The sequence below is a fragment of the Rattus rattus genome, chromosome 1 (assembly GCF_011064425.1).
Source record: "Rattus rattus isolate New Zealand chromosome 1, Rrattus_CSIRO_v1, whole genome shotgun sequence".
Taxonomy (NCBI): Eukaryota; Metazoa; Chordata; class Mammalia; order Rodentia; family Muridae; genus Rattus; species Rattus rattus.
The window spans coordinates 109,702,916-109,728,764 of NC_046154.1; the positions used below are offsets into that span (position 1 = coordinate 109,702,916).

At 40.8% G+C, this 25,849-nt stretch overlaps 1 protein-coding gene across 2 annotated transcripts in view; it reads right to left on the bottom strand.

Moving 5' to 3' along the window:
- Rngtt (RNA guanylyltransferase and 5'-phosphatase) overlaps positions 1-25,364 on the bottom strand; it is a 195,139-nt gene extending 169,775 nt beyond the window's left edge. For both annotated transcript variants that reach the window (XM_032904743.1, XM_032904734.1), the window contains exons 1-6: positions 25,160-25,364; positions 12,594-12,703; positions 8,135-8,238; positions 7,965-8,053; positions 3,654-3,729; positions 2,353-2,593 (exon numbers count right to left, since the gene is read on the bottom strand). In XM_032904743.1, the coding sequence (XP_032760634.1) occupies positions 2,353-2,593; positions 3,654-3,729; positions 7,965-8,053; positions 8,135-8,238; positions 12,594-12,703; positions 25,160-25,223 (684 nt within the window). In that variant the 5' untranslated portion in view covers positions 25,224-25,364. The remainder of the gene's footprint in view (positions 1-2,352; positions 2,594-3,653; positions 3,730-7,964; positions 8,054-8,134; positions 8,239-12,593; positions 12,704-25,159) is intronic.
- Positions 25,365-25,849: the final 485 nt, after the last annotated feature.

The window sequence follows — 25,849 nt, forward strand, 5'->3', positions numbered from 1 at the left end:
GGCTGGCCAGCAAACCCCAGAAATCTTTCTCCTAAATCGATGAAACCATAGACACGCACTACTATAAATGGCTTTATGAACATATGCGTGTGTGTGTGTATGTATGTATGTATGTGTATGTATACATATATGTGCACATGCATCCGAGTCCCTGGAAGTGAAGTTACATAACAGTTGTGAACTGTGGGTGCTGGAACTGAGCCTGGGTCCTCTGTCATAGTAGTAAATGCCCTTAACTGTTGAGCCATCTCTCTAACACCACTTTTTAAATTTTATATTCCAGTGTTTGTCTGCTTGGCTTTTCACATGGTGCTGGGAGAAGAATTCAATCCTCACATCCTGTATAAGTACTAACTGAATGAGTTTTCTCACTAGCTTGACAATGAGTTAATTTTGAAAATATTTCTCTTTTCAAGCCAGTGTAAATTGGTCTTATAGTCTTCAAGATGAAAAAGTATAAGTACAATTAAGTTTCTAAGAATTTAGAGGAAATAACTAAAATATCAGCTACATTATTTATATAAAATGGTCAAGGCATTTTCCCCTCCTTGCTTATGAACTACTGTCAACCAATATATGAGTTGTAGTGCCTACTGGTCAACCACGATACATCTTAACTACTAACTTCATTAAAACTTCATTTCCTCCACAATTCTGTCACTTTCCCTTTGGTCTACTCCAAGAAGGTCTATGTACAAGAAGTCCTCTCAACAGATCTCTCCCACTTCAGGAAAGATGAGGACAACTCAACACTACCACTTTTTATTAAACACAGGATCTTAAGTATCTCACTCTTTCCTGCAACTACGTAGCAGAGGATGGCTTTGAACTCCTAAATCCTAGAATCAGCACACTTCACTATGCACCACCTATACAGTGCTAGAGAATGATCCCAATTTCCATGCATATTTGGCAAGTATTAAACCAAATTAGTTGTAGCCACAACCCAACTCCTAATATTTCATGACTTTTATTGCTGGAAGATTAAGAAAAGGCACCTAGAGAAGTGGAAGTCGTCTGAATTGTGTATAGTGCAAAGGAAATACCACCTCTGGTGGAGAATAGCTACACTGACTGTGACTATTCTGTAAAAACATTCTCACTGGTTAATAAGTAACATACCCAAGTTTATTATTAACACTAAATGTATTTAGTAGTTTATAAACTAATCTCAATATAGCATCTAAGAGTTCTTTGATTTACATAAGAAACAGAACCAGAATGAAATTTCATAACTCCAGCCCTTTTAAGACTGCTGGGCTGCAAGGTGGTTAAGTGTTGCCAAGCCTGACAACTTGAGGTTGGAAGGAACGAGTCACACAAGTTGTCCTTTCACTCCCACCATGATATGCAAAGCCCCTCCACCCAAAGAATAAATAATTTTGTAAGACAAAATTTTAAGGTCCATTTCTAGCTAAAGTTTAACAGTGAGACACAGTGGGACAGGCTATCCCTATCTCAGCATCAGAGGCTCTAACAGGATGACTGGAGATTTGAGACCAGCCTGGGTCTCACAGTGAGATCCCACCACACCTGCCTTATGCTGTTACTTAGTGGGTGTAAGGTAGAATCAAAATTGATTTCATAAAATCAGAAGACATTATTATGTTCTTCAACACATACACACACACACACATATATATATATAGAGAGAGAGAGAGAGAGACAGACAGACAGACAGACAGACAGACATGACAGAAATATAGCCTGTGGTGGTTTGAATATGCTTGGCCTAGGGAGTGGCACTATTAGGAGGTGTGTCCTTGTTGGACTAGGTGTGGCTTTGTTGAAGGAAGTGCGTCACTGTGGAGGTGGGCTTTGGGACCTTCCTCCTAGCCATCTGGAAGACAGTCTGCTCCAGGCTTCCTTTGGGTGAAGATGTATAAATCTGCTTCTCCAGTACCATGCCTGTCTGGACGTTGGATACTGTGTTTCCTGCCATGATGATAATGGCCTGAACCACTGAACCTGTAGGCCAGCCCCAAGTAAATGTTGTCCTTTATAAGAGTTGCCTTGGTCATAGTGTCTCTTCACAGCAATTGAAACCCTAATACAGAGCCAATATCCTACAATAAGTTTAAACAGAAATATAGAGCAGTATGGTGTTTGGGAACCACCATGCTGGCTCAGCAGACAAGGGCACTTACAGTTTGCCTGACAACCTGAGTTTGACCCTCAGGATCCAAACACACATAGTAAGAAAAGAGAACTGACTCCTACAAGTTGTCCTCTGACTTCCACAAGCATGCTGTGCCATTCCCACACCAAGGTATTTAAACATGCACACCCACAAAATAAATAAATGAATGTAATCTAAAATAATAAAAGAATATTACAGTATGTGAACATTACCAGTTTTAACCGCTCTTTTCTCCTTTTACCAAAGGAAGCACTTGACCCTGGTTCTGAGTCCTTTTTTCCATCTTCATCCTCGTCTTCTTCATCATCATCTTCAAAACACCAATCTGGCAATACAGGTGGTGGTGGTGCTTCTTCTATATCTCCATAGCGACGAAAAAGTTCCTTCAAATAATCACCCTTATAGATTCCTGGTGGTCTGGCTTGGGCAAACGTAGCAACTGCTGCTTCAATGCTATGGAAACAATTATTTTCCCACTAGTATCCATTTAATGTAGACTTATCAATTATTAAATCATACTCAAGGTACCACAAAAAGTATAACTGGATTATACAACAGACAAATATAAGTCTGTCTTCACCTGCAAAGCTTTCAGTCAATGATAAACTGATTCTAAAAACACATACCCATGGTACACTGTAACATATGGTACACATATATCATCTACATGGCCCACTATAATATATGGTCACTATAATACATGGTACATTCTAATATATGATATACTATCATATTTAAAGCACATTGACATGACTGCTTATGACAGACATGGCTAGCCAATGAAAGAAATTAATAGAATACTGAAGGTCAAGGTCTCTAAAAGAAAACTTGGGTCAAGAAAATATGAACGGCAAATGAACAAGCACAATGTTCATCAGAAACCACCAATAGCCCTAGGCCCCAAGATTACACATCTTGGAAGAGCACTAGCCACTGGCCGGACCTGGCAAAGGAGTCTGATGCTACTGTGCACAGTACTCTGAAAGGCCAAAGCTGAAAAGTACACAACGTAGACAGCCAGTGAGTATAAAAGAACAGAACACATTCAGATTAGTGTTTGCCTGACTGCATTCCAAAAAAGGACCTAATGTGTAAAAGGTTTTAGAAACATAAACAATGATCCTAGAACAGGAATAAGAAAATTCCGTTAGCAGTATCCTAGTCTCATAGGAATTTCAAGTAATTGGAATCTAATCCTTCAAAATCTGAAAATATAATTCACAAATAACATGCTCAATAAAGACGAGACTTGTTTAAATAGATTGCCATCCTAAATCGCTTCCTTCGTAGAGCATTATAGCTTTCCCTAGTTCTTCTCAGCCAGAGAAGAGAAACTTTAAAGGAAAACAGACCTTTCCAAAGCTGATTACAAATCCAAACATCTGAGATCCAATCTCTGTTAACTCCAAAATACGAGAAAAATATGAAAAGGAAATACATCATCTACAGGATTCATAAGCATCACAAATTGTTCATGCATCTTCTTCCACTATAACAACACTATTTAATATACCTCCAATCCATTTTTTCCACCAAAAAGGCACATATAAGGAAACCAGTGCGGTTGAAGCCATGGGTGCAGTGAACACCTAGGAGATAAAGTAGCTTCGTGTTAAACTCAATCACTTCAAGTGCCACAGTTTTAAAATGACAAATTTACTTTAAAATATTTCAGTTATTTAAGTACACTGCATATTCATACATTTTAAAAACTCAAAATATTCCTTATAACTTAATAGTTTGTCAATTTAGATTGCTTAGACTGTAACAGAGCACTAGACAGAAATCTAAAAATACACCGGTGTATTAGTTTAAACTCTCTACTGTCTAAATTTGTCATTAAAATTTTTCAAGATTTTGAGTTTCAAACACACAACTCAGAAAGGAAGGGCACAAAAATACAAGACAACTATATTCCAGATATTCCAGAAACATTGGCGTAGTTTCCCAAGCTTTCTTTATGATCAATGTGAAATACAGTCAAACTACATTGGAAAAGAAAGTCTAAACCAGACTGGGGGGAAATGTGTATAAAATCAACTGAGGGCTGACAACGCTTGACTGTAGTCAACCAAGTGTGGGAGTCTGAACAAAACTGGCCCCACATGCTCATAGGGTGGCATTATTTAAAAGGATGAAGAGGTGTGGCCTTGTTGGAGAAAGTGTGTCACTAGCATGGCCTTTCAGGTTTCAGAAAATCAAGCAGGTCCAGAGTACTCTCTGTTGCCTATGGGTCCAGATGTAGAACTCTCAGCTACCTGTCCAGCACCATGTCTGCCTGCATGCTGCCATGCTTGTCAACAAGACAATGATCACTAAACCACTGAACCTGAACCTCAGCCCCAATTGAATGTTCTCCTTTATAATAGAGTCGCCATGGTCGTGGTGTCTCTTCACATCAACAGAACACTAAGACGGCTGCAGATAACTGATTGACTAATGGGTGTACACTATTTTGAAAGAGCTTTAGAAACCAACTGAGTCTACCTTCACAAGGGGCTTATACTATTTTAAAATAAATATTTATAAGAAAGAAACATGGAAAAGATAAATTTATTTTTCCTAAACCCTCTTTCAGAATATATTCAAGATCATTTTCCTGAGCATGGTGATACGCCCTGTAATCAAAGCATTAGGAAATATAAGGAAGAGAATCAAAAGTTGGTCATCTTAAGCTACACAGCAGCAGGGCTACAGGAGACCCTGTCTCAAAAGGAAAGAAAGGGGCACGGGGGGTGGGGGTAGAAAAAGAGGGAGGGAGAGAGGGAGGAGAAGAGGAATGGAAGGGCTCATTGAACAGCTCTGAGTTTCATCCCACTTTTCATCCCAGCACGTGAGAGGCTGAGGCAGGACTAGTCCAAGCGTGATGCCACTCCAGGATATATGACCATGTCTATTAGCACGAAACAGAATACAAAGTTTTAAAATAGTAATTAAAAGTCCTACGGACATTACTAGCATGAACATCCCCGCCAGATCTACTTCTCTCCTACAGACTCCAAATGAACTCCCACAGAAGCCAGGTGTGATACCCCACACCGATAATCTGACTGTTTAGGAGAATGAAGCAGGAGTTTGGGGAGTCTGAGGCCAGTCTAAGGCACAAAGCCACATCCCAATTTTAAAGGTGGTGGCAAGATGGCTCAGCAGAAAAAGGTTTTTGCCACAAAGCATGTTGACCCTTTGGTCTCCATAGTCCACATGGTAGAAGGAGAGAACCAACTCCTGAAAATGCCCTCTGACCTCCACATACTTGCTATGGCACGCCACTACACACACACACACACACACACACACTCACATACACAGCACACACACACCACCACACACACACACACACCACCACACACACACACATGTACACACACACACACACACACACATTACACAGACACACACTACACACACATGCACACACACACACACCACTACACACACACACACATGCATGTACACACCACACACACATGTATATACACACACACATGCACACACTACACACACACGCACACACCACACACACACACACATGCACACACCACACACACACCACATGCACACACACTACACACACACGCCCACACATGCACACACACACCCACACACACACGCACACACACACACCACACACACACACCACCACACACACACACACACACACACACACACGCACACACACACACACACACACACACACACGCACACACACACACACACACACACTACACACACACACACACACACACACACACACACACACACACACACACACACACACACACAAGCACACAGAGTATAAAAAGCATGCGAACTACTAAAGATGAACTATTTAGGCAGGAGTTCAACCTCCAGCATTGTGGTGCATTCTCATAATCCCAGTCCTTCGGAGGTAGAAGCAAAATGATCCTGAGTCCCAGGTCACTATAGGCTACAAAGAGCCCATCTCAAAAACCTGAATAAAGCAGTATCACTGTCATCTCATTTCTACATGTAGATTTCTCTACTAATAGTTAAAATGACTATTAGTTGAGCAAAATCAATCATTTCTACCTCCATAGAATCACTAATATTAATAAAATCTTTTGTATGAATAATTCTCAAAAAATAAGGATACAAAGAAAGCACAGCTACTAAGAATATGTTCAAGTGTAAATACAGTAACCAGCAAGCACATATGGCAAACTATAAACCAATCAGGGGCATGGAATATCCTAAGAAAGTAAATGCCAAATGCAGTTCAACAAAACCCTCTAGAGGCTGGTGGGCTGTCCCAACAGGTCAGAGGGTAAAAGCGCTCGGTTGCAGCCTGACAGTCTGTCTGTACGGACAGTCGGCCTTTTTTTTTTTTTTTTTTTTTTTGGGACAGGGTCTTTTATGTAGACTTAGCTGGCGAAGAATTGCTATGTAGATCGAGTTAACCTCAAATTCATACTGATTGCCTCCTGAATGTTGGCATGGGATTAAAGTAGTACAACACCATACCCAGGCCAACAGTACCTTTCTAAAGTTGGTTTCTCAAAACACAATCCAACAATGTCCACATATGAAATGTTGTTGTTGTATCTTGTCTCTCTAGTTATCTCTTTTTACAAGCTATTTTAAAAGTTTCTTAGAGAAATAAGTCATTTTCTTATAAAATATGCTATACCCTAAATTCCTCTGCTTGCTTTCCCATGGTATTAATCACAGCTTACATAAACTATTTGAGTGCACAGTGGTTTATGTCTTGAAGGATTTTTCCCTTCCATTTTGGAAATGTTATTTTGGGGATAGAATTCACATCTAGACATGTTTTATGTTTATATTTCATATAAACCTAACCTGAACATAATACTGTAGAACTACTCTTACAAACTTTAACCACAGTTTCAGTGTGGAATGTCCTATGTGGGCTATCATAACTATATCAAAAAGTTTGTGGTTTCAAAACATGTTGGATTTGGGATTTTCAGAGTATTAATGCTCAACATATAAACTGTTTCTTTATCTATTACATAGCCCATGAATTTAGACCAGAAACATAAATAAATTCATTTCCTGATACATTCTAGCACTTTAGACAGGGATGTTGTGCAGAAGGCTGTGTGCTTCACAGTACACAGGAAATACCTATTGCTACATTTTGTTTTGTTTTTTCTTTTTCTATGTGTGGAGACCAGAGATGTCCCACACCCTATCCCAAAACATCAAAATTTAAAAAGACAGTTTAGATGAAGTGAGGAAATCCAAGAGAGGACTGGTTTTAGTTGACATTAAGGAATTTTTAGGTATTCTTTTTTGCAAACTAATTGCATGGTGATTATATAAAAACCAAATGCCTTAACAATTAAAGACTCTAAAATAGTGAAATAACATGACATCTATGATTTCCTTTAGAATACACAGAAAATGGCAGGGAAGATGAATCAGTTGGAAAAATCCCCTGCCATACAGGCATGAGTTCAGATCCCCAGCACCAATATAAAAGCTGAATCCAGCATACACCTCTAACCCCAGCACTAGGGGATACAAACAGGCAGATCCCTGCTCAGAGGCCAGCTACGGCAGCCAAACTGATGAGCTCCAGGTTAGGAAGAGACCTCCTGCCTTGACCTCTACAAATACACACATCCATATAAACATGTACATATGATACACAAAATTAACTAATTAATTAAAGCTAATAAAAATACTAAAAATGAATGGAGATGAAAATATCAGCAAAATAGTATTACTGGGTGTATAGGGTTTCACTTCACTTACATATGAGGCTTTATTTTACTTGTTTGTGAATTTCTATAACAAACAAACAAAAACCAAGACTGTCCTCAGGAAACCAACCTACCTATAAGCTCAGGTGGGCTTCTTTCATTAAACCTCTCACACAGGCGAATGAATGTTTCCGTGTTCTCAGTAGTGGGGCACTCACCATGTCTGAGAACACAAAAGGAAGTTTCTTTGTAAAGAGATTCAAACCTCAATGAAAGATTTCACTTTCAATAACTTACATCTTACCCTTTACACTGAAGTTTGATATACTTGATTCCTTCTTTTTCTATGTCATTTCTGTCATAGAACCTTGAAGTATTTGTCAGATCCACCAACAAGCTCATTTTAACCTTTAAAAAAAAAAAAAAGGCAGATTTGCTATTTACTATAGTTATTCCAACAAGATGAGTAAGAGTCAAGACTAGAGCTCATCCACTGCATGCTCATGGCTACCAAGCAGCTGACAATGAAAAGCACCTTCTAAACTAAGAAGCCAAGCATTCCAGACATAAGATCCAAGCAGGCACTTAGGGAAATAACCCGAAGCTAAAAAGGGCAGCAAGTATAAGCAAAACAGATTCCCACTCTCAACATTCCAAATGTGAATACACAAGGGAAAACACGGCCACATTCCTCTCTATCTCTGGTCTATAACTCTGATGTTGATAACTATATATAAATCTATACTTCAGAGGCCTGACGCTTAGAAGCAGACCGCGTTATTCTGAAAGAGCACAGCTCTAGCTCCCGGTACACATCACCCCAGGTTTAAAGTAGCCACCACAACCCCATGTATATCTATTCACCATACTATATCTCAGTCTTAAAATATGTAAGAAGCCATTCATGCCACAAGTGTGTTTCTTTTCTACTTAGTTAATTCTTCTATTTTATGAAAATACACTAATGCCTAGAACTATATTCCCTTTAAAGAAGCAGAGTAAAAAAACAAAAACAGAAGCCAATCCTAGCACTCGTGAGCCAGAGGCAGATAGAACTCTTGAGTTTGAGGCTAGGCTAATCTGCAAGTTCTAGGACAGTCAGGGCTACATGGTGGGGTGAGGGGATGAAAAGAGACTCCTATGCAACTTGTTAAGCCCTTCCCGATCTGGAGAGGGCTGGGTGGGCCAAGTGCTTGCTCTGCAAGCATGAGCGCCTGAGTTCGGATCCCTAGCACCCACTACAATGGGCAGGTGTGGGAACACACCTGTACTCCCTGAGCTGGGAGGCGGAGACAGGGCGATCCTCCTCGGGGTTCTGTTGTCCAGCTAAGTCTAGCCAAAGCAGCAAGCTCCAGGTTCAGTGAAGGACATTGTCTCAAAAAAATAAGTTGGAGACTGACAGAGGAAGTCATCAGACATCAACCTCTGCCCTCTGCACGTATATCTCTCTTCCTGGATATCAGAAAGAAACAAGATAAGGGTTTGGAAATAAATTAAAATCCTAACTTCATTTTCAATAAAATCAAGAAGCATATATAATCTAAGGGTTTGGTTTTTTTTTAATGTAGTTCCGAAGCCAGGTACACAGGAGAAACAGGATTTCAAAGTCATCTGCAACTGTATAGCAACTTTGGGCAGAGACTGAGCCACATGACACCTTGTCCAAAAAATTTCCTAAATAAAATTAAATAGAGGGGAAAGAGAAAGAGAAAAACTTATTCCTGAACTCCAGAAAAAGTTCACATATCCTCCACAATATCCTATCACACATAATTTGTAAGAATAGCAAGAAAATATAATCAAGGAAACTGAAGCTGGATTGGGTAACCTACCAAAAGCCCTACAAATCTAGAAGCGTTAAGTCCACCACTTAAACAAATAGAAAGATAAAGCCACATGATCGTTTCATCTGATGCAGAAAAGGCTTTTGACAAAAATGCAACTTCCTTCAAGATAAAAGTTCAGGAGAGGTCAACACCTCTGTCTCCTGCGCAGGATACGTGTCGACCCGGAGATCCCCGTAATAGATCTCTGTAATAAACCTCGCCTTTGCTTATTACAAAAAAAAAAAAAAAAGTTCAGGAGAGACTAGTGATAAAAAGAGACATACGAACCCCAGCCAGCACCTGAGGCAGAGGCAGGCAAATCTCTAAATTCAAGGGCAGCCTGGTCTACTAGAAGTTCCAGATCACTCAGGGACACGCCAAGAAACCCTGTCTAGAGGGGATTTAAGAAGAAAACAAAACAACAACAACAAAGGACATAGAAGCAAGCCAACAACAAACATGAACAAAAACAGAGAGAAACTCCAAACATTTCCACTAAAACTAGGAACAAGACAAGGACATTCACTCTCTCCATATCTACTCCATATAGCATTGGAAAGTCTTCACTAGAGCAATAAGGAGATACAGGGTAACACTTGGAAAGGGAGAAAGAAGTAAGGTATCCTGATTTGCAGAAGATTTAATATATAAAACATCCTAAAGACTCCTCCAGGAAACTTTCACTGCTGAAAAACACTTTCAGCAAAGTAGTAGTATACAAAATTAATTCACACACACACACACAAAAAAAATTCAGTAATCTTCCTTTATACAATTGACAGATATCCTAAGAAAGTAGGGAAATGGTACCCCTCATAGTAGCTTCAAAATGTGTGTGTGTGTGTGTCTATGTCTGTGTCTGTGTATAACACACATACACATACACATAAGTGAAAAACTTGTACAATTAAAATTTTATGACACTGAAGACAGAAAATGAGGAAGACATCAGAAGATGGAAAAATATCCCATGTTCATGGATCAGAAGAATTAATATTATTAAGTGACCACCCTACCAAAGCAGTCTACATATTCAATGCAATTCCCACCAAAATTCCAACACAATTTTTTCACAGAAACTAAAAAAAAAAAAATCTTCAATTTCAATTTGGAAACACACACATACAAACATATACAAATGGCAAAAGAAAAGAAACAATTAATTAAAACAACCCTGAATATAAGCACTCCTGGAGATCAAAGCGCCGTGCTCCACCTCAACTGTACTCAGCTACTGTAGTAAGAACAGCACGGTACTGCATAAAAAGAGACACACTGAACAATGGAATTAAAGACCCAGACATATTTCTACACACCAATGGGAAGCTGATTTTTATTTTTTAACAAAGAAGCCAAAAATAAACAAAGGAGAAAAGACAGCATCATCAACAAATGATACTGGTCAAACTGCACAGCCATGCATAAGAGAATGCAAATAGATCCATACCTATTACCTGCATAAAACTCAACTCAAAATGGATTAAAGACCTCAACATAGACCTTATACCCTAAATCTAATAGAAGAAAAAGTAGGAAATAGGATTGAACTCATTTACACAGAAAAGAATTTTTTAACGGGACATAACAGCACAGACAATAAGAATAACAATAAATGGGACCTCATGAGATTGAAAAGCTCTGTGTGGTAAAGAATACTACCATTCAGAACAGAGTAGTAGGTTATGGAATAGGAAAAGATCTTTAACAATTAAACATCTGATAGAGGATTCATATCTAGAATACATGAAGAACTTTAAAAACTGAACATCAAGAAATCAATTTAAGGGGTTGGGGATTTAGCTCAGTGGTAGAGAGCGCTTGTTAGCAAGCTAAGGCCCTGAGTTGGTCCCAGCTCGAAAAAAAAAAAGGAAAAAAAAAAAAAAGAAAGAAATCAATTTAAAAATGAATTTTTAAAATTAAGTATAAAGTTCTTAAAAGATAAAATAAAAACAGCTGAGAAACAGTAAAAGAAATGTTCAACAGCCTTAGTCATGAGGGAAATGCAAATTAAAATGACTTTGAGATTTCATGTTACACCAGTCAGAATGGCCAAAATCAATAAAACCATGCTGGTGAGGATCCTGGGAAAGGGGAATACTTACTCATTGCTGGGGTAATGCAAACTGGATAGAAATCAGTGTGGCAATTCCTCAGGAATCTGGGAATCATTCTACCTTAAGACCCATACTACTCTTAAGCATATCATGAAGAACTCTACATCCTATTACAGAGACTCATCCATGCAATGCTGTTCTATTCATAAATAGCCAGAAATTGGAAGTAGCCTAGATATCCACCAACTGATAGACGTATCATAAAAATGTGGTACAATTCCACAATGGAATGTTATTCGGCTATTTATAAAATGAAGCTGGCCAGTAAATGGATGGAGAATAATCCAACATGAGGGAGGTAATCCAGACTCAAAAAGACGGCTATTATATGTTGTTCTCTTATAATAATGTGGCTATTTGTTTTAAGCTTTTAATATGTTTGCCATAGTCTAAATAACCACAGAGATTAGGTACCTAATAAGGGACCAGTAAGGAGGAGAGAACCTCACAAAGAAGAGGAAATAGAATATGGTGTTGTGGAGAATTAAGAGATACTAGAATAGGAGAATTAAATAGGGAGGAAGAGAAAAAAGAGAAAAGGAAAGAATATAAGGAAAGACAACTAACTACCACTAAAGTCAATTTCAAAAATCATATGGAACCGACTACTGTGGAAGCATCCAAAAATATACACATATATAAGGAATCTATCAATGAGAAATCTTATCTCAAAAACATAAAGGTGGACGGTACCTGAGGACCATACCCAAGACTGTCTTCTGGCCTCTGTGCCCATGTGCACACATATATCCCTCACTTACAGAAAAGCCCTAGAACAAACCAAGAGGGGAGTACTACAGGAGTAGCAAAGCGCTTTGCTTACCTTCAGACTCTTTAGATAATTTGAGAGCATACTGGGATGGAACCGGTTTTCTTCAGCAACTTGACTATCATATCTTGGCCCCAGCATTGTCTTCAGAGGTAAGAATCTTCCTAAACATTAATAATAATTTATTAATAATAGATAATAATTTCCATTATTTAAAAAACTAAAACTCTGTAATTTGCTATTCCAAAAATGCCTTCTTAAAATAATAAAGCACAGTCTCACATATCCCAGGCTGGCCTTAAGACTCAATGTGTACTTGAGGATGATCTTAAATTACTGACTCTCAGCTGGGCAGTGGTGATGCATGCCTTTCCGGCACTTGGAAGGCAAAGGCGAGCAGAGCTCTAAATTCAAGGCCAGCCTGGTCTACAGAGCCAGATCTAGGACAGCCAGGACTACACAGAGAAACCCTGTCTAGGATTCGTTTGTAACACCATGCCTAGCTCTATGTAGTCCTGGTATGGAGCCCCAGGGTTCCTGACGGAAGCAAGTCTTACTAATTGAGCTACAGCCCACCCTCACCTTGTTAACAGCTTAAAAGGAAAAACAAAATTACAAATGCACCTGCCCCTAATATTCTTTCACTCTGAACAGTATTTTAAAAGACTACATTAAAAAACACAGATTACTATGAGTTAATTCTAAAATTTGATGATATGAACAAAGGAAAATTACCAATGAATGAACCTTCCATAAAGAATCTAAACTTGGGTCTGAAGAGATGGCTTAGCTGTTAAGAGCACTTATTGTTTTCACAGAGGATCTGGGTTTAATTCCCAGCACCCATATGGTGGTTCACAAGCACATGTGACTCCAGTTCCAGGGGATCCAAATCCTTCTTCTGGCCTCCACAAACTCCTGCATGCATTTGGTGCACTTACACAGGCTTACACACAGACACATAAATAAAACAAAGAAATCTTTTTTTTCCTTTTAAAGAATCTGAACTTTAAACCACTAGTCATCTGGTCCTGTAAGCAATAACCTCAGTAGAATTCACTGGCTCACCAGCTGGATTTTGGTAGCATCTTCCTTTCTGTCTGTTATCATTCCCTACCTGGGGTGAATAAACATTTGTCCACATCTACCCGGGAAGTGTCTCACATATCTCAATCTCCCGAAAGCTGGAATTACATGTATGTGTCAACACACCCAGTTTAACTCGCTTAAGTTTCTAATTACATGGCTTTGATATTTGGGGATTTCTTTTGTTGTTGTTTTATTTATTTGTCATAATTTGAAGCAGAGTCTACCAAGTTTAGACTCAAACTTGCTATATAGTTGGGGGTAACCCTGAATTCTCTCCATTCTCCTACCTCAAGTTTCAGAATGCTGTGGTCATAGGTATTCTCCCAACAGAGCTGGTCTAACACAGCGCTAGGGCTAAAACCAGGGCTTTGTGCATACCAGGCAAGTGCTCTATCTGCTACACCCCAGCGCATATGTGGGGGTCGTTACGTATATCCATCTTTGAAGCTTACCCACATCTCAGAAAAGATCATGAGGAACCTGTTATGTTAAGATGGTATTAACCAAAATATCAAGGAAATTGCCTTAAATAAGCATTTTTTTAAATACCTACTTGTCATGGTTCAGAGTTTTACTTGACTGTTTAAGACACTGTCTCACAATGTAGCCCAGGCTACAACTATATAGATGATGTGGCTTTAAACAAGCGATGATTCCCCTGCCTCACTTACTAGGTTCTGGAACTAGCTCTGTAGACCAGGCTGGCCTTGAACTCAGAGCTCAGTACTCAGTGCTCGGATTACATTACAATTGATTTGTAGGTCTTACATCTCATCTCTCCCAAACTCCCAGTGTTGAAGGCTTATTCCATAATGTAGCAGTGTTCACAGTCACAACATCTGGGAGATGACTGGATAATGAGAGCTCTGACCTCATCACTGGATTCACTATCTACAGATTCCTAACTTACTGAGTTATATGAGGAGGTAGGAGAAACATCAGCAGAAGGTGTCTAATTGGAGGAAGTCCCTGGGAGAAGCATATCATTAAAGGATATAACTTGATTTTATACCCTTCAGCTTTACTTTCTGACCACCAAGAGGATAAGTTTGTTCCACCATATGCTCTTTCATGATGTTCTGATTTATCATCAGGGCCAGGCTCCAACTTCTCAAATTATGGACCAAAAACAGATTCCTCACTTGGCATGGCAGTGCAAGCCTCTAATAAATACCAGCACTGAGGACACAGAGGAACATCTGAAGTTCTAGGCCAACCTAGCTATACAGCAAGAAGCTATCAACAGACAAACAAGCAAAGCAATCACTCCCTCCCCTTCTGTGGTAAATCATTCCCCCACCCCTTCTGTGGTACTGTGGACTATATTAGGATTTTATGCACATTAGTGAAGTGCTCTAACAGTGAGCTACATTGCCCAGCCCTTTCTGATTTTGTTTTTAATTTTGTTTTTAATTTTGAGACAGGGTTATTATGTTACCCAGGCTAGCCTTGAGCATGTGATCAACCTCCTGATAGATGGGATACATTAAAAGTGCACACCACCAAGCCCAGACAGCCTTTCTCGCTCTTTTTTTTTTTCTTAGATATTTTATTTATTTTATATGTGTCTGCTTGCACATACATATGTGCACATGGGTGCCTGGTGCCATAGGTATTCAAAATTAGAATCAGATCCCTTAGAACTGAAATTATAGACAGTTGTAACCTGTTGGGCCTGGGAACCAAACCTGGGTCCTCTCTACGAGCAGCATAATAGTGTTAACCACTAAGCCATCTCTCCAGCTTGCAACTTTGCTTCTTTGTAAGTTGATTACCTTAGAAATGTTGTCACAATAACAGAAATCTAACTAATCCACTACTTAAACTAATTTATATTTTCAAATAATAAGAAGAAAAATAACAACAGGCAACTAAAATATTTAGTCTTGAAAATATCATTCACCCAAATATGACTTTTTTTAAACTTTTGTTTCCTATAAAACTCAAAATCAACAATGAGCATTCCACCACACTGCTAAATCCAGGGGTCAGGTGTCATTTCTCAATTTACTTGGAATCTCGGAAATACATGACACAACTGGCCAAGCCTGCTGATAAAGGCCAGTAACCCCAGCTATCCAGAAAGATGAGGCACAAGGAGAGAAACACCGAGGTCTACCTGGGCTACAGAGAATTCAGTCTGGTCAACTTAGAACTAATGAATAATAAGAGATGCAGATAAAACTCTACATTAATAGAATACTGCCTAGAATGCAGAAAGCCACTGGTTCAATCTTCAGCACATGGGTTGAGGCTAGATGTGGACAATTTACTTTTTTGAAAGAGAAACATGTTTGCATGTACAAGTACACCGTGTGTGTGTGTGTGTGTGTGTGTGTGTAATTAATTGCATGTATGTGCATATATATGCATGTGTGTGGAGTTCCTCAGGAGACACCTATCTTTAATTTTTAAACTGTCTCTCACTGGGAACTCTGGCTGTCAGATGAGGCTACACGGTGAGCCCCAGGGACCTGCCCGTTTCTGCTTCCCAACTGCTAGTATTACATGTATGCAATATGGCAGGGTTTCTACATGGGCAAGTGTTCTTAATAACTGCTAAGCCACCTTTCCAGTCCCTCGTTTTTCCTTTAATTTTCTTTCCATTTCTCTACCATACTCCTTTATCTCATTTTTTCAAAGCATCTACTTAGTACGTGTCTATGAACACCACACAACCTTCAGGAAAGAAAGTTCCCTTCTTCCACTATGTAGGCCCCAGAGGTCAAGCCCAGGTTGTAAAGTATGGTGACGTATCCTTCTTACTGAGCCAATGTGCTGACTCTGAGTTCACAATACAGTACAGGCTGTGTCTGAGCCCCTTACCTCCCCACACCAAGTGCTGGAATTACAAAGGCATGCCACCACACCTACTTTACGACCAAATATCAGCCTTTCCTCTCCTCCCAGTACCCCCTCGTGCAAGTTCTCCTCCCATTCCACCTTCTCCTTCTCTTAGGGGAATACTCCCTCTAGGTGTAACCACTCCAACTATCCACCACTAACCTCCACCACCCCCACCACCCCCACCAGCCCCTACCACTCCCCACCACCCCGCACATCAGGTTGCTCCAGGACTTGGTGCATCCTCTCCCACTGAGGCCAGACAAAGTGGTCCATTTAGGGGGAGGAGACCCACAGGCAGGCAGGCAACAGGTTCAAGGACAGCCCCTGCCCCAGTTGTTGGGAAACCCACATGAAGACCAAGGTGCTCATCTGCTACATATATATGTGCAGGCGGCCTAGGTTCATCCCAAGCTCACTCTTTGGTTAGTGAGTCTCAGGGAGCCATCAATGGTCCAGGTTAGTCAACTCTGTTGTTCTTCCTGTAGAGTCCCTATAATTTTCAGGTCCCTCAACCCTTCTCCCAACTCTTCTATAATACTCCCTGAGCTCCATCTACTGTTTGGGTGTGAGTCTCTGCACCTCTTTCCATTGGTTGCAGGGTGGAGCCTCTCAGTGGATAGTTATGCTAGGTTCCTGTCTCTGCAGGCTGTCCCAGGTAGACCCACTGCAATGTCAGGCAGGTCCAACTAGGCTGGGTGGTCAGGCAGGGCTCTAAGCTGGTTAGTTTTGGGGCCCCCAAAGGTTTCCACGGGGAGGCAGGACTGAAGAGCAAGTCTAGAGCTAGACAATAGGGCTCAGGGGATCAGGTGCCTCTCACCTCTCACCTGGCTGCTATTAAATAAATTTAACTAAATTTTAATTGATAACAGTATTGTTTTATTTTTATTACATGTATTTATTTATGTGTTTATATGTGCCCACAGCTTGCATGTGGAGGTTAGATGACAGTTTGCTGTAGTTCTTGTCCTACAGCAAACTTTACCCCACTGAGTTATCTCACTAGCCACTAGCCCCATTATCAATTTTTATCTTCATATTTTTACATTAACTGATAGCATATATTGTCTTCTTGATTTGTACTATATTTCTTCTATCTGGTTTGTTTTGATGTTATTACTATTACAGAAGTTTTCTTCCTATCTGAGTAGTACTAGGGACTGAACCCTCAAAGAGCTCACTAAGACCTCCGCCTGAAGCCAGAAGTGCTAGCCACCAATAGTTGTACTTATCACAGCACAGACAGCTCAGAAACCCAGGAAACATGAAAAAACATGGCAGCACAACTCTTCCAAACTGAATCCAAAACTATGGAATGTCTGGAATGACAAGCAAGAATTCAGTTTTAGCTGTTGTTGATAAGAAACCAACAGTAGTGATTCACAATTGTTTGTGCTTCTTCTTAAGGATTTGTTTTTATTTCAAGAGTGTCTTGCCTATGTGTATTTATGTAGACTACATGCATGCCTAGTGCCTGAGGAGACAAGACGACAACAGATCCCTTGGAACTAAGGTTACAGTTGTAAGCAACCACATGGGTACTGTGAATTGAACCTGAGTTTTCTGCAAGAGCAACAAGAGACATTTCTCCAGGACCCAAAGTTCAAAGAGTCAATGGATCAAACAAAAAGTAGTGGAAAGCATTTCGATAGACCAACTGAAAGAAAGAACATCAATGAGTGAAGACAAGGCTAAGGCATTATTAAATGCAAATAATGAACAAGAAAATGAATGATCAGGACCACAACATTCAAGATGAACAACACAAGACACCAAACCTAAGAAGTAAGATGCAGACTAAAGGCACAGGAAATTTTCAGTACAATCCTGGCAGAATATTTCCAAAGCTAGGGGAGAATGGCACTGAGGCACAAGACACCTTGATCAGACATAACCAGAAAAGAATAAGACCCAAGCTCACTCTCCCTGACTGTGCTTCATTTTCAGTTCTCACAATTTTTTTCTTTTCTTTCCTTTTTTAAAGATTTATTTATTTATGTATAGGAGTACACTGTAGCTGTCTTCAGTCACAACAGAAGAGGGCATCAGATCCCATTACAGATGGTTGTGAGCCACCATGTGGTTGCTGGGAATTGAACTCAGGACCTCTAGAAGAGCAGTTGGTGCTCTTAACCACTGAGCCAGGTCTCCGGCTCCCTCTTTTATTTTTTTTCCTTCTTTTTTCTTTCTTCTCTTATATATCCCAGGCAAGTACTCTACTACTGAGCCACATCTATAGCCACCAGGCATAGTAGGGTACTCCTTTAATCCCAGCATTTGAGACACAGAGGCAGGCAGATCTCTGTGAGCTCATGGCCGGACTGGTCTATCTATCAAGTGTCATGCCATCCTGAGCTATATATTGAAACCATGACTCCAAAAACAGAGAAAAAAATGAGTAAAAATATTTATTTGTATATGTAGACAAAACTGTAATGACTTCACCTGTTCAAAACTACACCTAATTCACAACTAATGTTGAGTTCTCATGCAGTCTATTTAGAATTCCCTCCCCACACCTTTAAATCCCTCTCTTTCCTAAGGTGATTACATCCTGGGAAGCAGAAAAACACTTCTCACAGTTGTCAACAACGACAGCACCTTAACATCTCAGCAGCATTTCATGGACCCAACAACCCCCTTCCTGAAAAGCTGTCTTGCCTTCCCTAACACAAGACTTATGGGGTCTGTGCTTCTTCCCCACCTCAACCCCTGGTATTAGGTTTTTTGAGATGGGGTCTTACTATGCAGCATACACTGGCCCAGAAGCTGATCCTCCTGCGTCAGTCTCTTGATGGCCGGGAATACAGGTGGATATCAGACTCTTGCTGTCTCCCACTCACCTAACACCTACCAGCCCTTCTTCCTCCATTCCTCTGATCCTTCTTCTATCCTCTACCCAACTTCTAGATGCCAGCTTTCTAAGGTTCTGCCTGGCCCTCCTCTACTCTCTCTAGTACAAAGTCTTCTCCACTACTGAAATATAAATAATGATAACTCTTTGCCAAATTAATGTACTTTCCCAGGGCACATCAAGAGACTCTACTCGGCTTCTTTTGCACTTGAGTAGGGACAAAGCCAGGAGTGTTGACACACACCTGTAACTTCAGCAGAGGCAAAGAATGAGTTTAAGGTTATCTCATACTCCTCTACATTGTGAGTCTGAAGCCGGCATGGGCTATGAGACCTTACTTCAGAAGAACCTTTGGGATTGAGGCACATGAGCCTCCTCCCCTACCTGAAGAGCTCCCGACAGTTGTTCACGCTAAATAAAGGAGAATCGCTTTTTCTTAGGACTGTAGGCTATGCCGCAGTGGATGGACCCACATCCATTTGTATATGAAAAACATAAACTGGATTCAGTGGGCTACTTAAAAAAACATGTTAAGTTCAAGGTGGGACATAAGGACAAGTTGAGAAAGTGGGGGACAAATATGATAGAAATGTCATATGCATGTATAAGATTCTCAAATATATTTTTACTGTAAGTCCATACACTAGAAAATCAGATCTTGCCAGGATGATGGTGCATGCCTTTTATCCCAGCACTTGGAAGGCAGAGAGTAGCAATTTCTAAGTGTTCAAGGCCAGCCCAGTCTACATAGAGTTCTAGGCCACCCAGGACTATATAGTAAAACCTTGTCTCGAAGAGAGGGTGGGGACATTATTCCAATTGAAACAATACTAGAGCAATAGTGTAGTCACATACATAAACTAAATAAATCTTTTTCAAAAATGAATACCAGTGTTGAACCAGGCATAGTGATCTACATCTCTAATCCCAGCACTTAGGAGGCAGATCTTGGTGCGCTCAAGGCCAGCCTCCTCTGTGTTGACAGGCTCAGGACAGCCAGAGTTACACTGTGAGACCCTACTTCACAATATAATTAAATCAGGCTGGAGAGACTGCTCAGGAATGACAAGTGCTTGCAGCTCTTGCAGATAACAGGTATTTGAACCCAAAATGTTTTTTATAAATGCATCTAGATTAAAAAGACAGCATCTGAGATAAGAAAGAACAGGGAAGGGGAGACAAGACAGTAGCAAGCCAGTGAACATGACTGAAGTACGTTGTTACAAAAGAGCACATACAGTAAACAAAGTGGTAGATGCCAGTTATCCCAGAATCTGAGAGGTAAGAGGCAGGAGGACCACTCACAGTCTGCAATATATTGGCCAGGCCTTCATGAGGAAGCCCATTACTTTATACAATATGTATCAGTAAAAGAAAAATATTCACAAATCATAGAATAAAAGAAAATACTTTCATAATCATTAAAAAAGGAAAAATAGGAAAGAAAGCAAGGACATGAGAAAGGTCTAGTGGAGCACGTCTATAACCCCAGCTAGCAGGAGGCTGTGGCAGAAAGAGGGTGAGTCTGAGCGCCACGCCGGCCTCAAAACACAACTGATCGATCAGTTAGCTCATTAATTAATGTTAAAATTAACTAAATAAATGTAACCTGACAAACTAAATTCAACTCTTCAGAAGTTGTTCTGACTCCATACACATGTCCATGTGTAGATATGTGCACATGCATTCACACACAACAATGTAAAGCAATTAATAAATAGACAAGTAACTCCAGCAAACAGAAGGCAAATTCAAGAGGCTACATACAATGTGTTAGAGAAAAGGGTTTCAGAGGGAGTAGATGGGGGATAAGAGGGGAAATGTAAAGGGGGAATATGGTCAAAATACATTACATACATGACTAAGCTGTCAAAGAATAAATTTAAAAATATTTTTAAAAGATGATGATTTGGGGCTGGAGAGATGGTCTGTATGTAATGGCTCTTGCTGAGCAAGCCTAGAGAATGGAGTTCAATTTCAGGATCTCACAGATGGAAGGAGAGAACTGACGCAAAGTTGTCCTGATACCTCTATATGGATATCTTGACACATACATGTCCCCACACACATCATGAACACACAATAATTAGTGTATAATTAACTACTCAGTTCTTTAAAAAGATTTCAAGATGGGTACAGCCTGGTCACCACAATACCTTGTCTTAAAAAAAAAAAAAAAAAAAAAAAAAAACAAACTCACAAATTCAAAGCTAATCTGGACCAAGATCCTTGCTCCAAAACAACAAAAAAGGCTCAGGCTGGGGAAATGGCTCTGTGGATAAGATCCTTGTTGGGATCACATTTTCAAAGAAATCAGGTGTGGTTCCATGATGCTGAAAGTAAAACAAAGGGAGCTTGCTGGCTCCCTACCTAACTCCAAGTGCAAGAAGAGAGACCCTTTCAGGAGGACATTCAACATCATCCTCCGGGTTCTGAACACAGACCTACACAGAGACAGAGACAGGGACAGGGACAGGGACAGGAGGAAGAGAGAGAGAGAGAGAGAGAGAGAGAGAGAGAGAGAGAGAGAGAGAGAGAGAGAAATACAAAAACACGTACAAATAAATAAAGGATAGGAATACAGATCAGTAGTATAATTGGCTAGGCTCTAAGTTCAATCCCAACATAACTAAGTAAACGAATATTTCTTAAAAGATTCGCAAAAGAATGATCAACTTGATAGAAGTCAATACAGAGGGGCTGGGGATTTAGCTCAGTGGTAGAGCGCTTACCTAGGAAGCGCAAGGCCCTGGGTTCAGTCCCCAGCTCCGAAAAAAAGAACCAAAAGAAAAAAAAAAGAAGTCAATACAGCTATCAAAAAATATCACTATAATAGAAAATACATAAAATTTATGCTGAGAATAAAAGGTTTCCTTTTTTTAATTTCCTCATACTACAACTTGTTTAAATTATCTTTTATTCAAGGGATTGAGATTTTCTAAAGTTTGGGGTTGGTTTTTTTTTTTTCCCCCAGACAGGGTCTCCCTATGTAACCCAGAATGGTCCTGCCTCCACCTCCTAAATGCTAGAATTATAGGTGTATGCTACCATGCCTGGCTTTAAATTATCCTTTTTTCCCCTTTGAAACAGAGTCTTATTCTGAACCCGAGACTGGCCTTCAACACACACCAATACTAAATGCTGGGATAACACACACATGCCACCATCTCTGCTTAAGTTCTTTCAAATCACTTTTATTAGTTGTTTATATGGCTTTATTGACTGAGGATTTCATATGAAATCTTAGGAATGCTTACAAAATACATAATAGAAGAATCAATGTGAACAAGTACAGTATCTCTGCTTCTAACAATTTCATACACTGCTAGTCAATACTGTAAAATATGTGTTTAATATATACACAAAAAAATCTTTCCATCATTAAAAAAACAGTAAGTTGCAAGTTAGTTAACAAAGCTTAAAACTTTCACTTTTTCTAATTTTGAGGCAGGGCCTCATTACGCAGACCCAGCTGGCCTGGAACTCACTACCTGGACCAGGCTGGCCTCAAATTCACTAGACTCACCAGCTTCTGCCTCCCTACGCTGGCAATTAAAGGGCTGTCCCATCACACCCAGCAAAGGTGAAACTGTTAGGAGGATGAAAAGGCAAGGCACAGAATGGAGCTGACAAAGGTAAGGAGCTACTCTACCAACTCAAACTCCCTTTAAAAAGGGAGCCATAGGGAAGGGGAGGCGTATTTGTTCCCAATATCTTAGAAACAGAAGCAGAATCAGGGGTTAAAGGTGATCCTCAAACTACACTGGCCATAGTTCAAGGCCAGACACATAAAACACACACAAAATGAGTACATGATAATTGCATTTATTCAAAAATGTATGCTATCAATGACAGAAAGCAGGTCAACAGCTGTCCGGGATAAGAAAGATTACAAAAGTTTCATACAACAGTGTATAGAAAGACTACTATGTAGAAGACCTCATAATATTTTTCCTATGTCTACTGTTGAAACAGTCTCTAGGCAGCCACGCAGTGGGTTGTATGAGATAAAAACTGTACCTTAAAGTGAAGGGTTTTAGGTAAACTGGATGGAACATATACCAAGAGCATGAGATTTAAATGTATATGGGTTTCATGTTTAAACTCCCTTTTTTGAAGGTTTATGTGTATGTGTGCATGTGGTAATTATGAGTACAGGCCACATGTGTGCAGGTACTGGAAGAAGCCAGAAGAGGGAATCAGATGTCCTGAAACTGGAGTTGCAGGTGTCATTGAGTACTGGGAACTGTGTGTTCTCTGGAACAGCAGCACTGTGACAGCTCTCGAACTCCTAAAACTGGAGTTTAAAGTTAGCCATTTCACTTGGCATTGACTTGGTATTAGCATGGCCTGGACTGGAGATGAACTGTAGCACCAAAGCCTGTGGGTCCTTGCCAGTCTTAGAAAGCCACCTCTCCCGTTTATCTGTCACCGCATAATTGGTGTTGACTGGAACTTCCTGACATGGGTACACGTGTTATCTTTTCCATGTAACTTAAGCAAGGCAACATAAATAAAGAGCCGGAGGGGGCAACAGGAAATTTTGAAGGTGGCAAAAATTCTGAGAGTCCCTAAATTTAATTACAAATGCTGATGCCAGAAAAGATACCCAGTTACCACCACATCCTGACCCATAACACAGATGTTTCTTTCTGTATGTGCTGAAATCTTCACATAAGCTCCATTCTAAAACGTCCTGCTTTGTGTTACGGAACACAGCTTGGGAGGGTGGGGGGGCAGAGACAGAGAGAGAGAAAGAGAGAGAGAGAGAGAGAGAGAGAGAGAGAGAGAGAGAGAGAGAGAGAGACAGGAGACAGGGAGACAGGGAGACAGAGACAGAGAGACAGACAGAAACTGACTGACTCTAAAACAGAGAGACGCAGAATAAAGACAACCAGAAAGCAAGGGTGTGGGCTTCTAGGAGAGTGTGGGTACCAGCTCCTCAACAGAGAGCCACAGCTCATTGTATTTTGCCTCGTGTTCAAACAGCTAAAAAGAGGGAAAGGGGGTTGGAGATTTAGCTCAGTGCTAGGCAAGCGCAAGGCCCTGGGTTCGGTCCTCAGCTTCGGGGGGGGGGGGGGTAAAGGAAACGCTTACGTCTGAGTTAGATATGGAGATTTAGCAGATCTTTGCAAACAGCCGCCCGATAATTACGCTACAGTTGAGTAAATCCAATGTAAGCAGTTCGTGTATTCCTTCCTCAATTTTATCACAAAAATGCTTTCGGCTCCTAGGTCCAGCCGACAAAGTTCCTAATTGCTCTCTAACCTTGTTGCTGGTAACTGTGGAGTCTGGTCCTTTAAGGTTACCATGTGCGATGTCTCCACAAATTCAGAGACCTGTGCCTCAGTTATTTCATGTGTATTCCCTGGAATATATGCGTGTGGTCCAAATCTATCAAACTGTACACTTTTAAGTCTCTGTCTGTCAGCCAAGCAGTGACACGGGCCTATAATCCCAGGTACTCTGGAAACTCGAGAAAGAAGCTCGGAAGTTCGGAGATGTCAAACTCAAGATAGCAACATTCCGCAAAAGTCAATTTAATAACAAAACCAAAAATTCCCCGCTTCCCAGCCTCACTTCTCTTTAAGCTTTTCTGAATTTCAAGGCTCATACTACTCTCTTTCCAAGAACAAGTCTCGCCAAGACAGCGAGACCTGGACTCAAAAATACCACAAAGAGGTTCACAAACTTTAAGCTCCAAGAAGCCTCTTGTCCACCTCCGGTTCTCATTCCTCTGCCCTGCCGGACCCCGACTAGCGGCCACCAAGCGCGCGGGTCCCCAGGCCGGCTTAGTGGGATTCGAACCCGCCCGTAGCCCCCTCCCGGGTACCTGCCACCGGCTGGCCGCGCCTCGGACAGTTCAGCCACCGAGGCGGGATCTTGTTGTAAGCCATGTCTACGCCGCCTCGCCGACAGCTCCTTAGCAAGCCAGCCCAGACCCCAACGGCAGCAGCTCCACCCGGGTCCTCAGCGGCGCGCCACTTTCATTCAGGTTCGACTCCGCGGCTCCCGGCGAGCCCACAATGCACTGCGACTTCCGCCCCAAAGGGTCCGCCCCCTTTCTTCCGAGGTCAGGCGAAGTGGAAGCTCCGCCCCGGTGAGGGAGGGGAAGCTGCTGAGAACTAGAGGGGCGGTTCCAGCTGGCCCCGCCCCCTGTATCTCTGGGCACCGGCCTCTGCCACGCCCCACCTCTGTTTTGCCTTTGTGAGTTCTCAAATGACTGGTGTCCCGGTTTTTTTTTCCATCTAAACAAGAGAAACCCCCAAAGTAGAAGGAATCCAAGCTTCTTTCCACCTGTGGATTGACCTGCTACATTCAAAAGGGTGTTTCGCAGGTGAAAAATTGCTTTTCCATTAGTCATAGCTCAGATGTGATGTCTCTGCTGGTTCTGGGTTTAAACTGTCATTTGAGTATCCTCCCTTGCCTGAATCAAAAAGTCCGGAAAATCTGAGTCTAGGTTATTACAAATGAGGAGTTTCTTTTTTGGCGAAGAGTAGGGGACATGCTGCTGACCACCCAT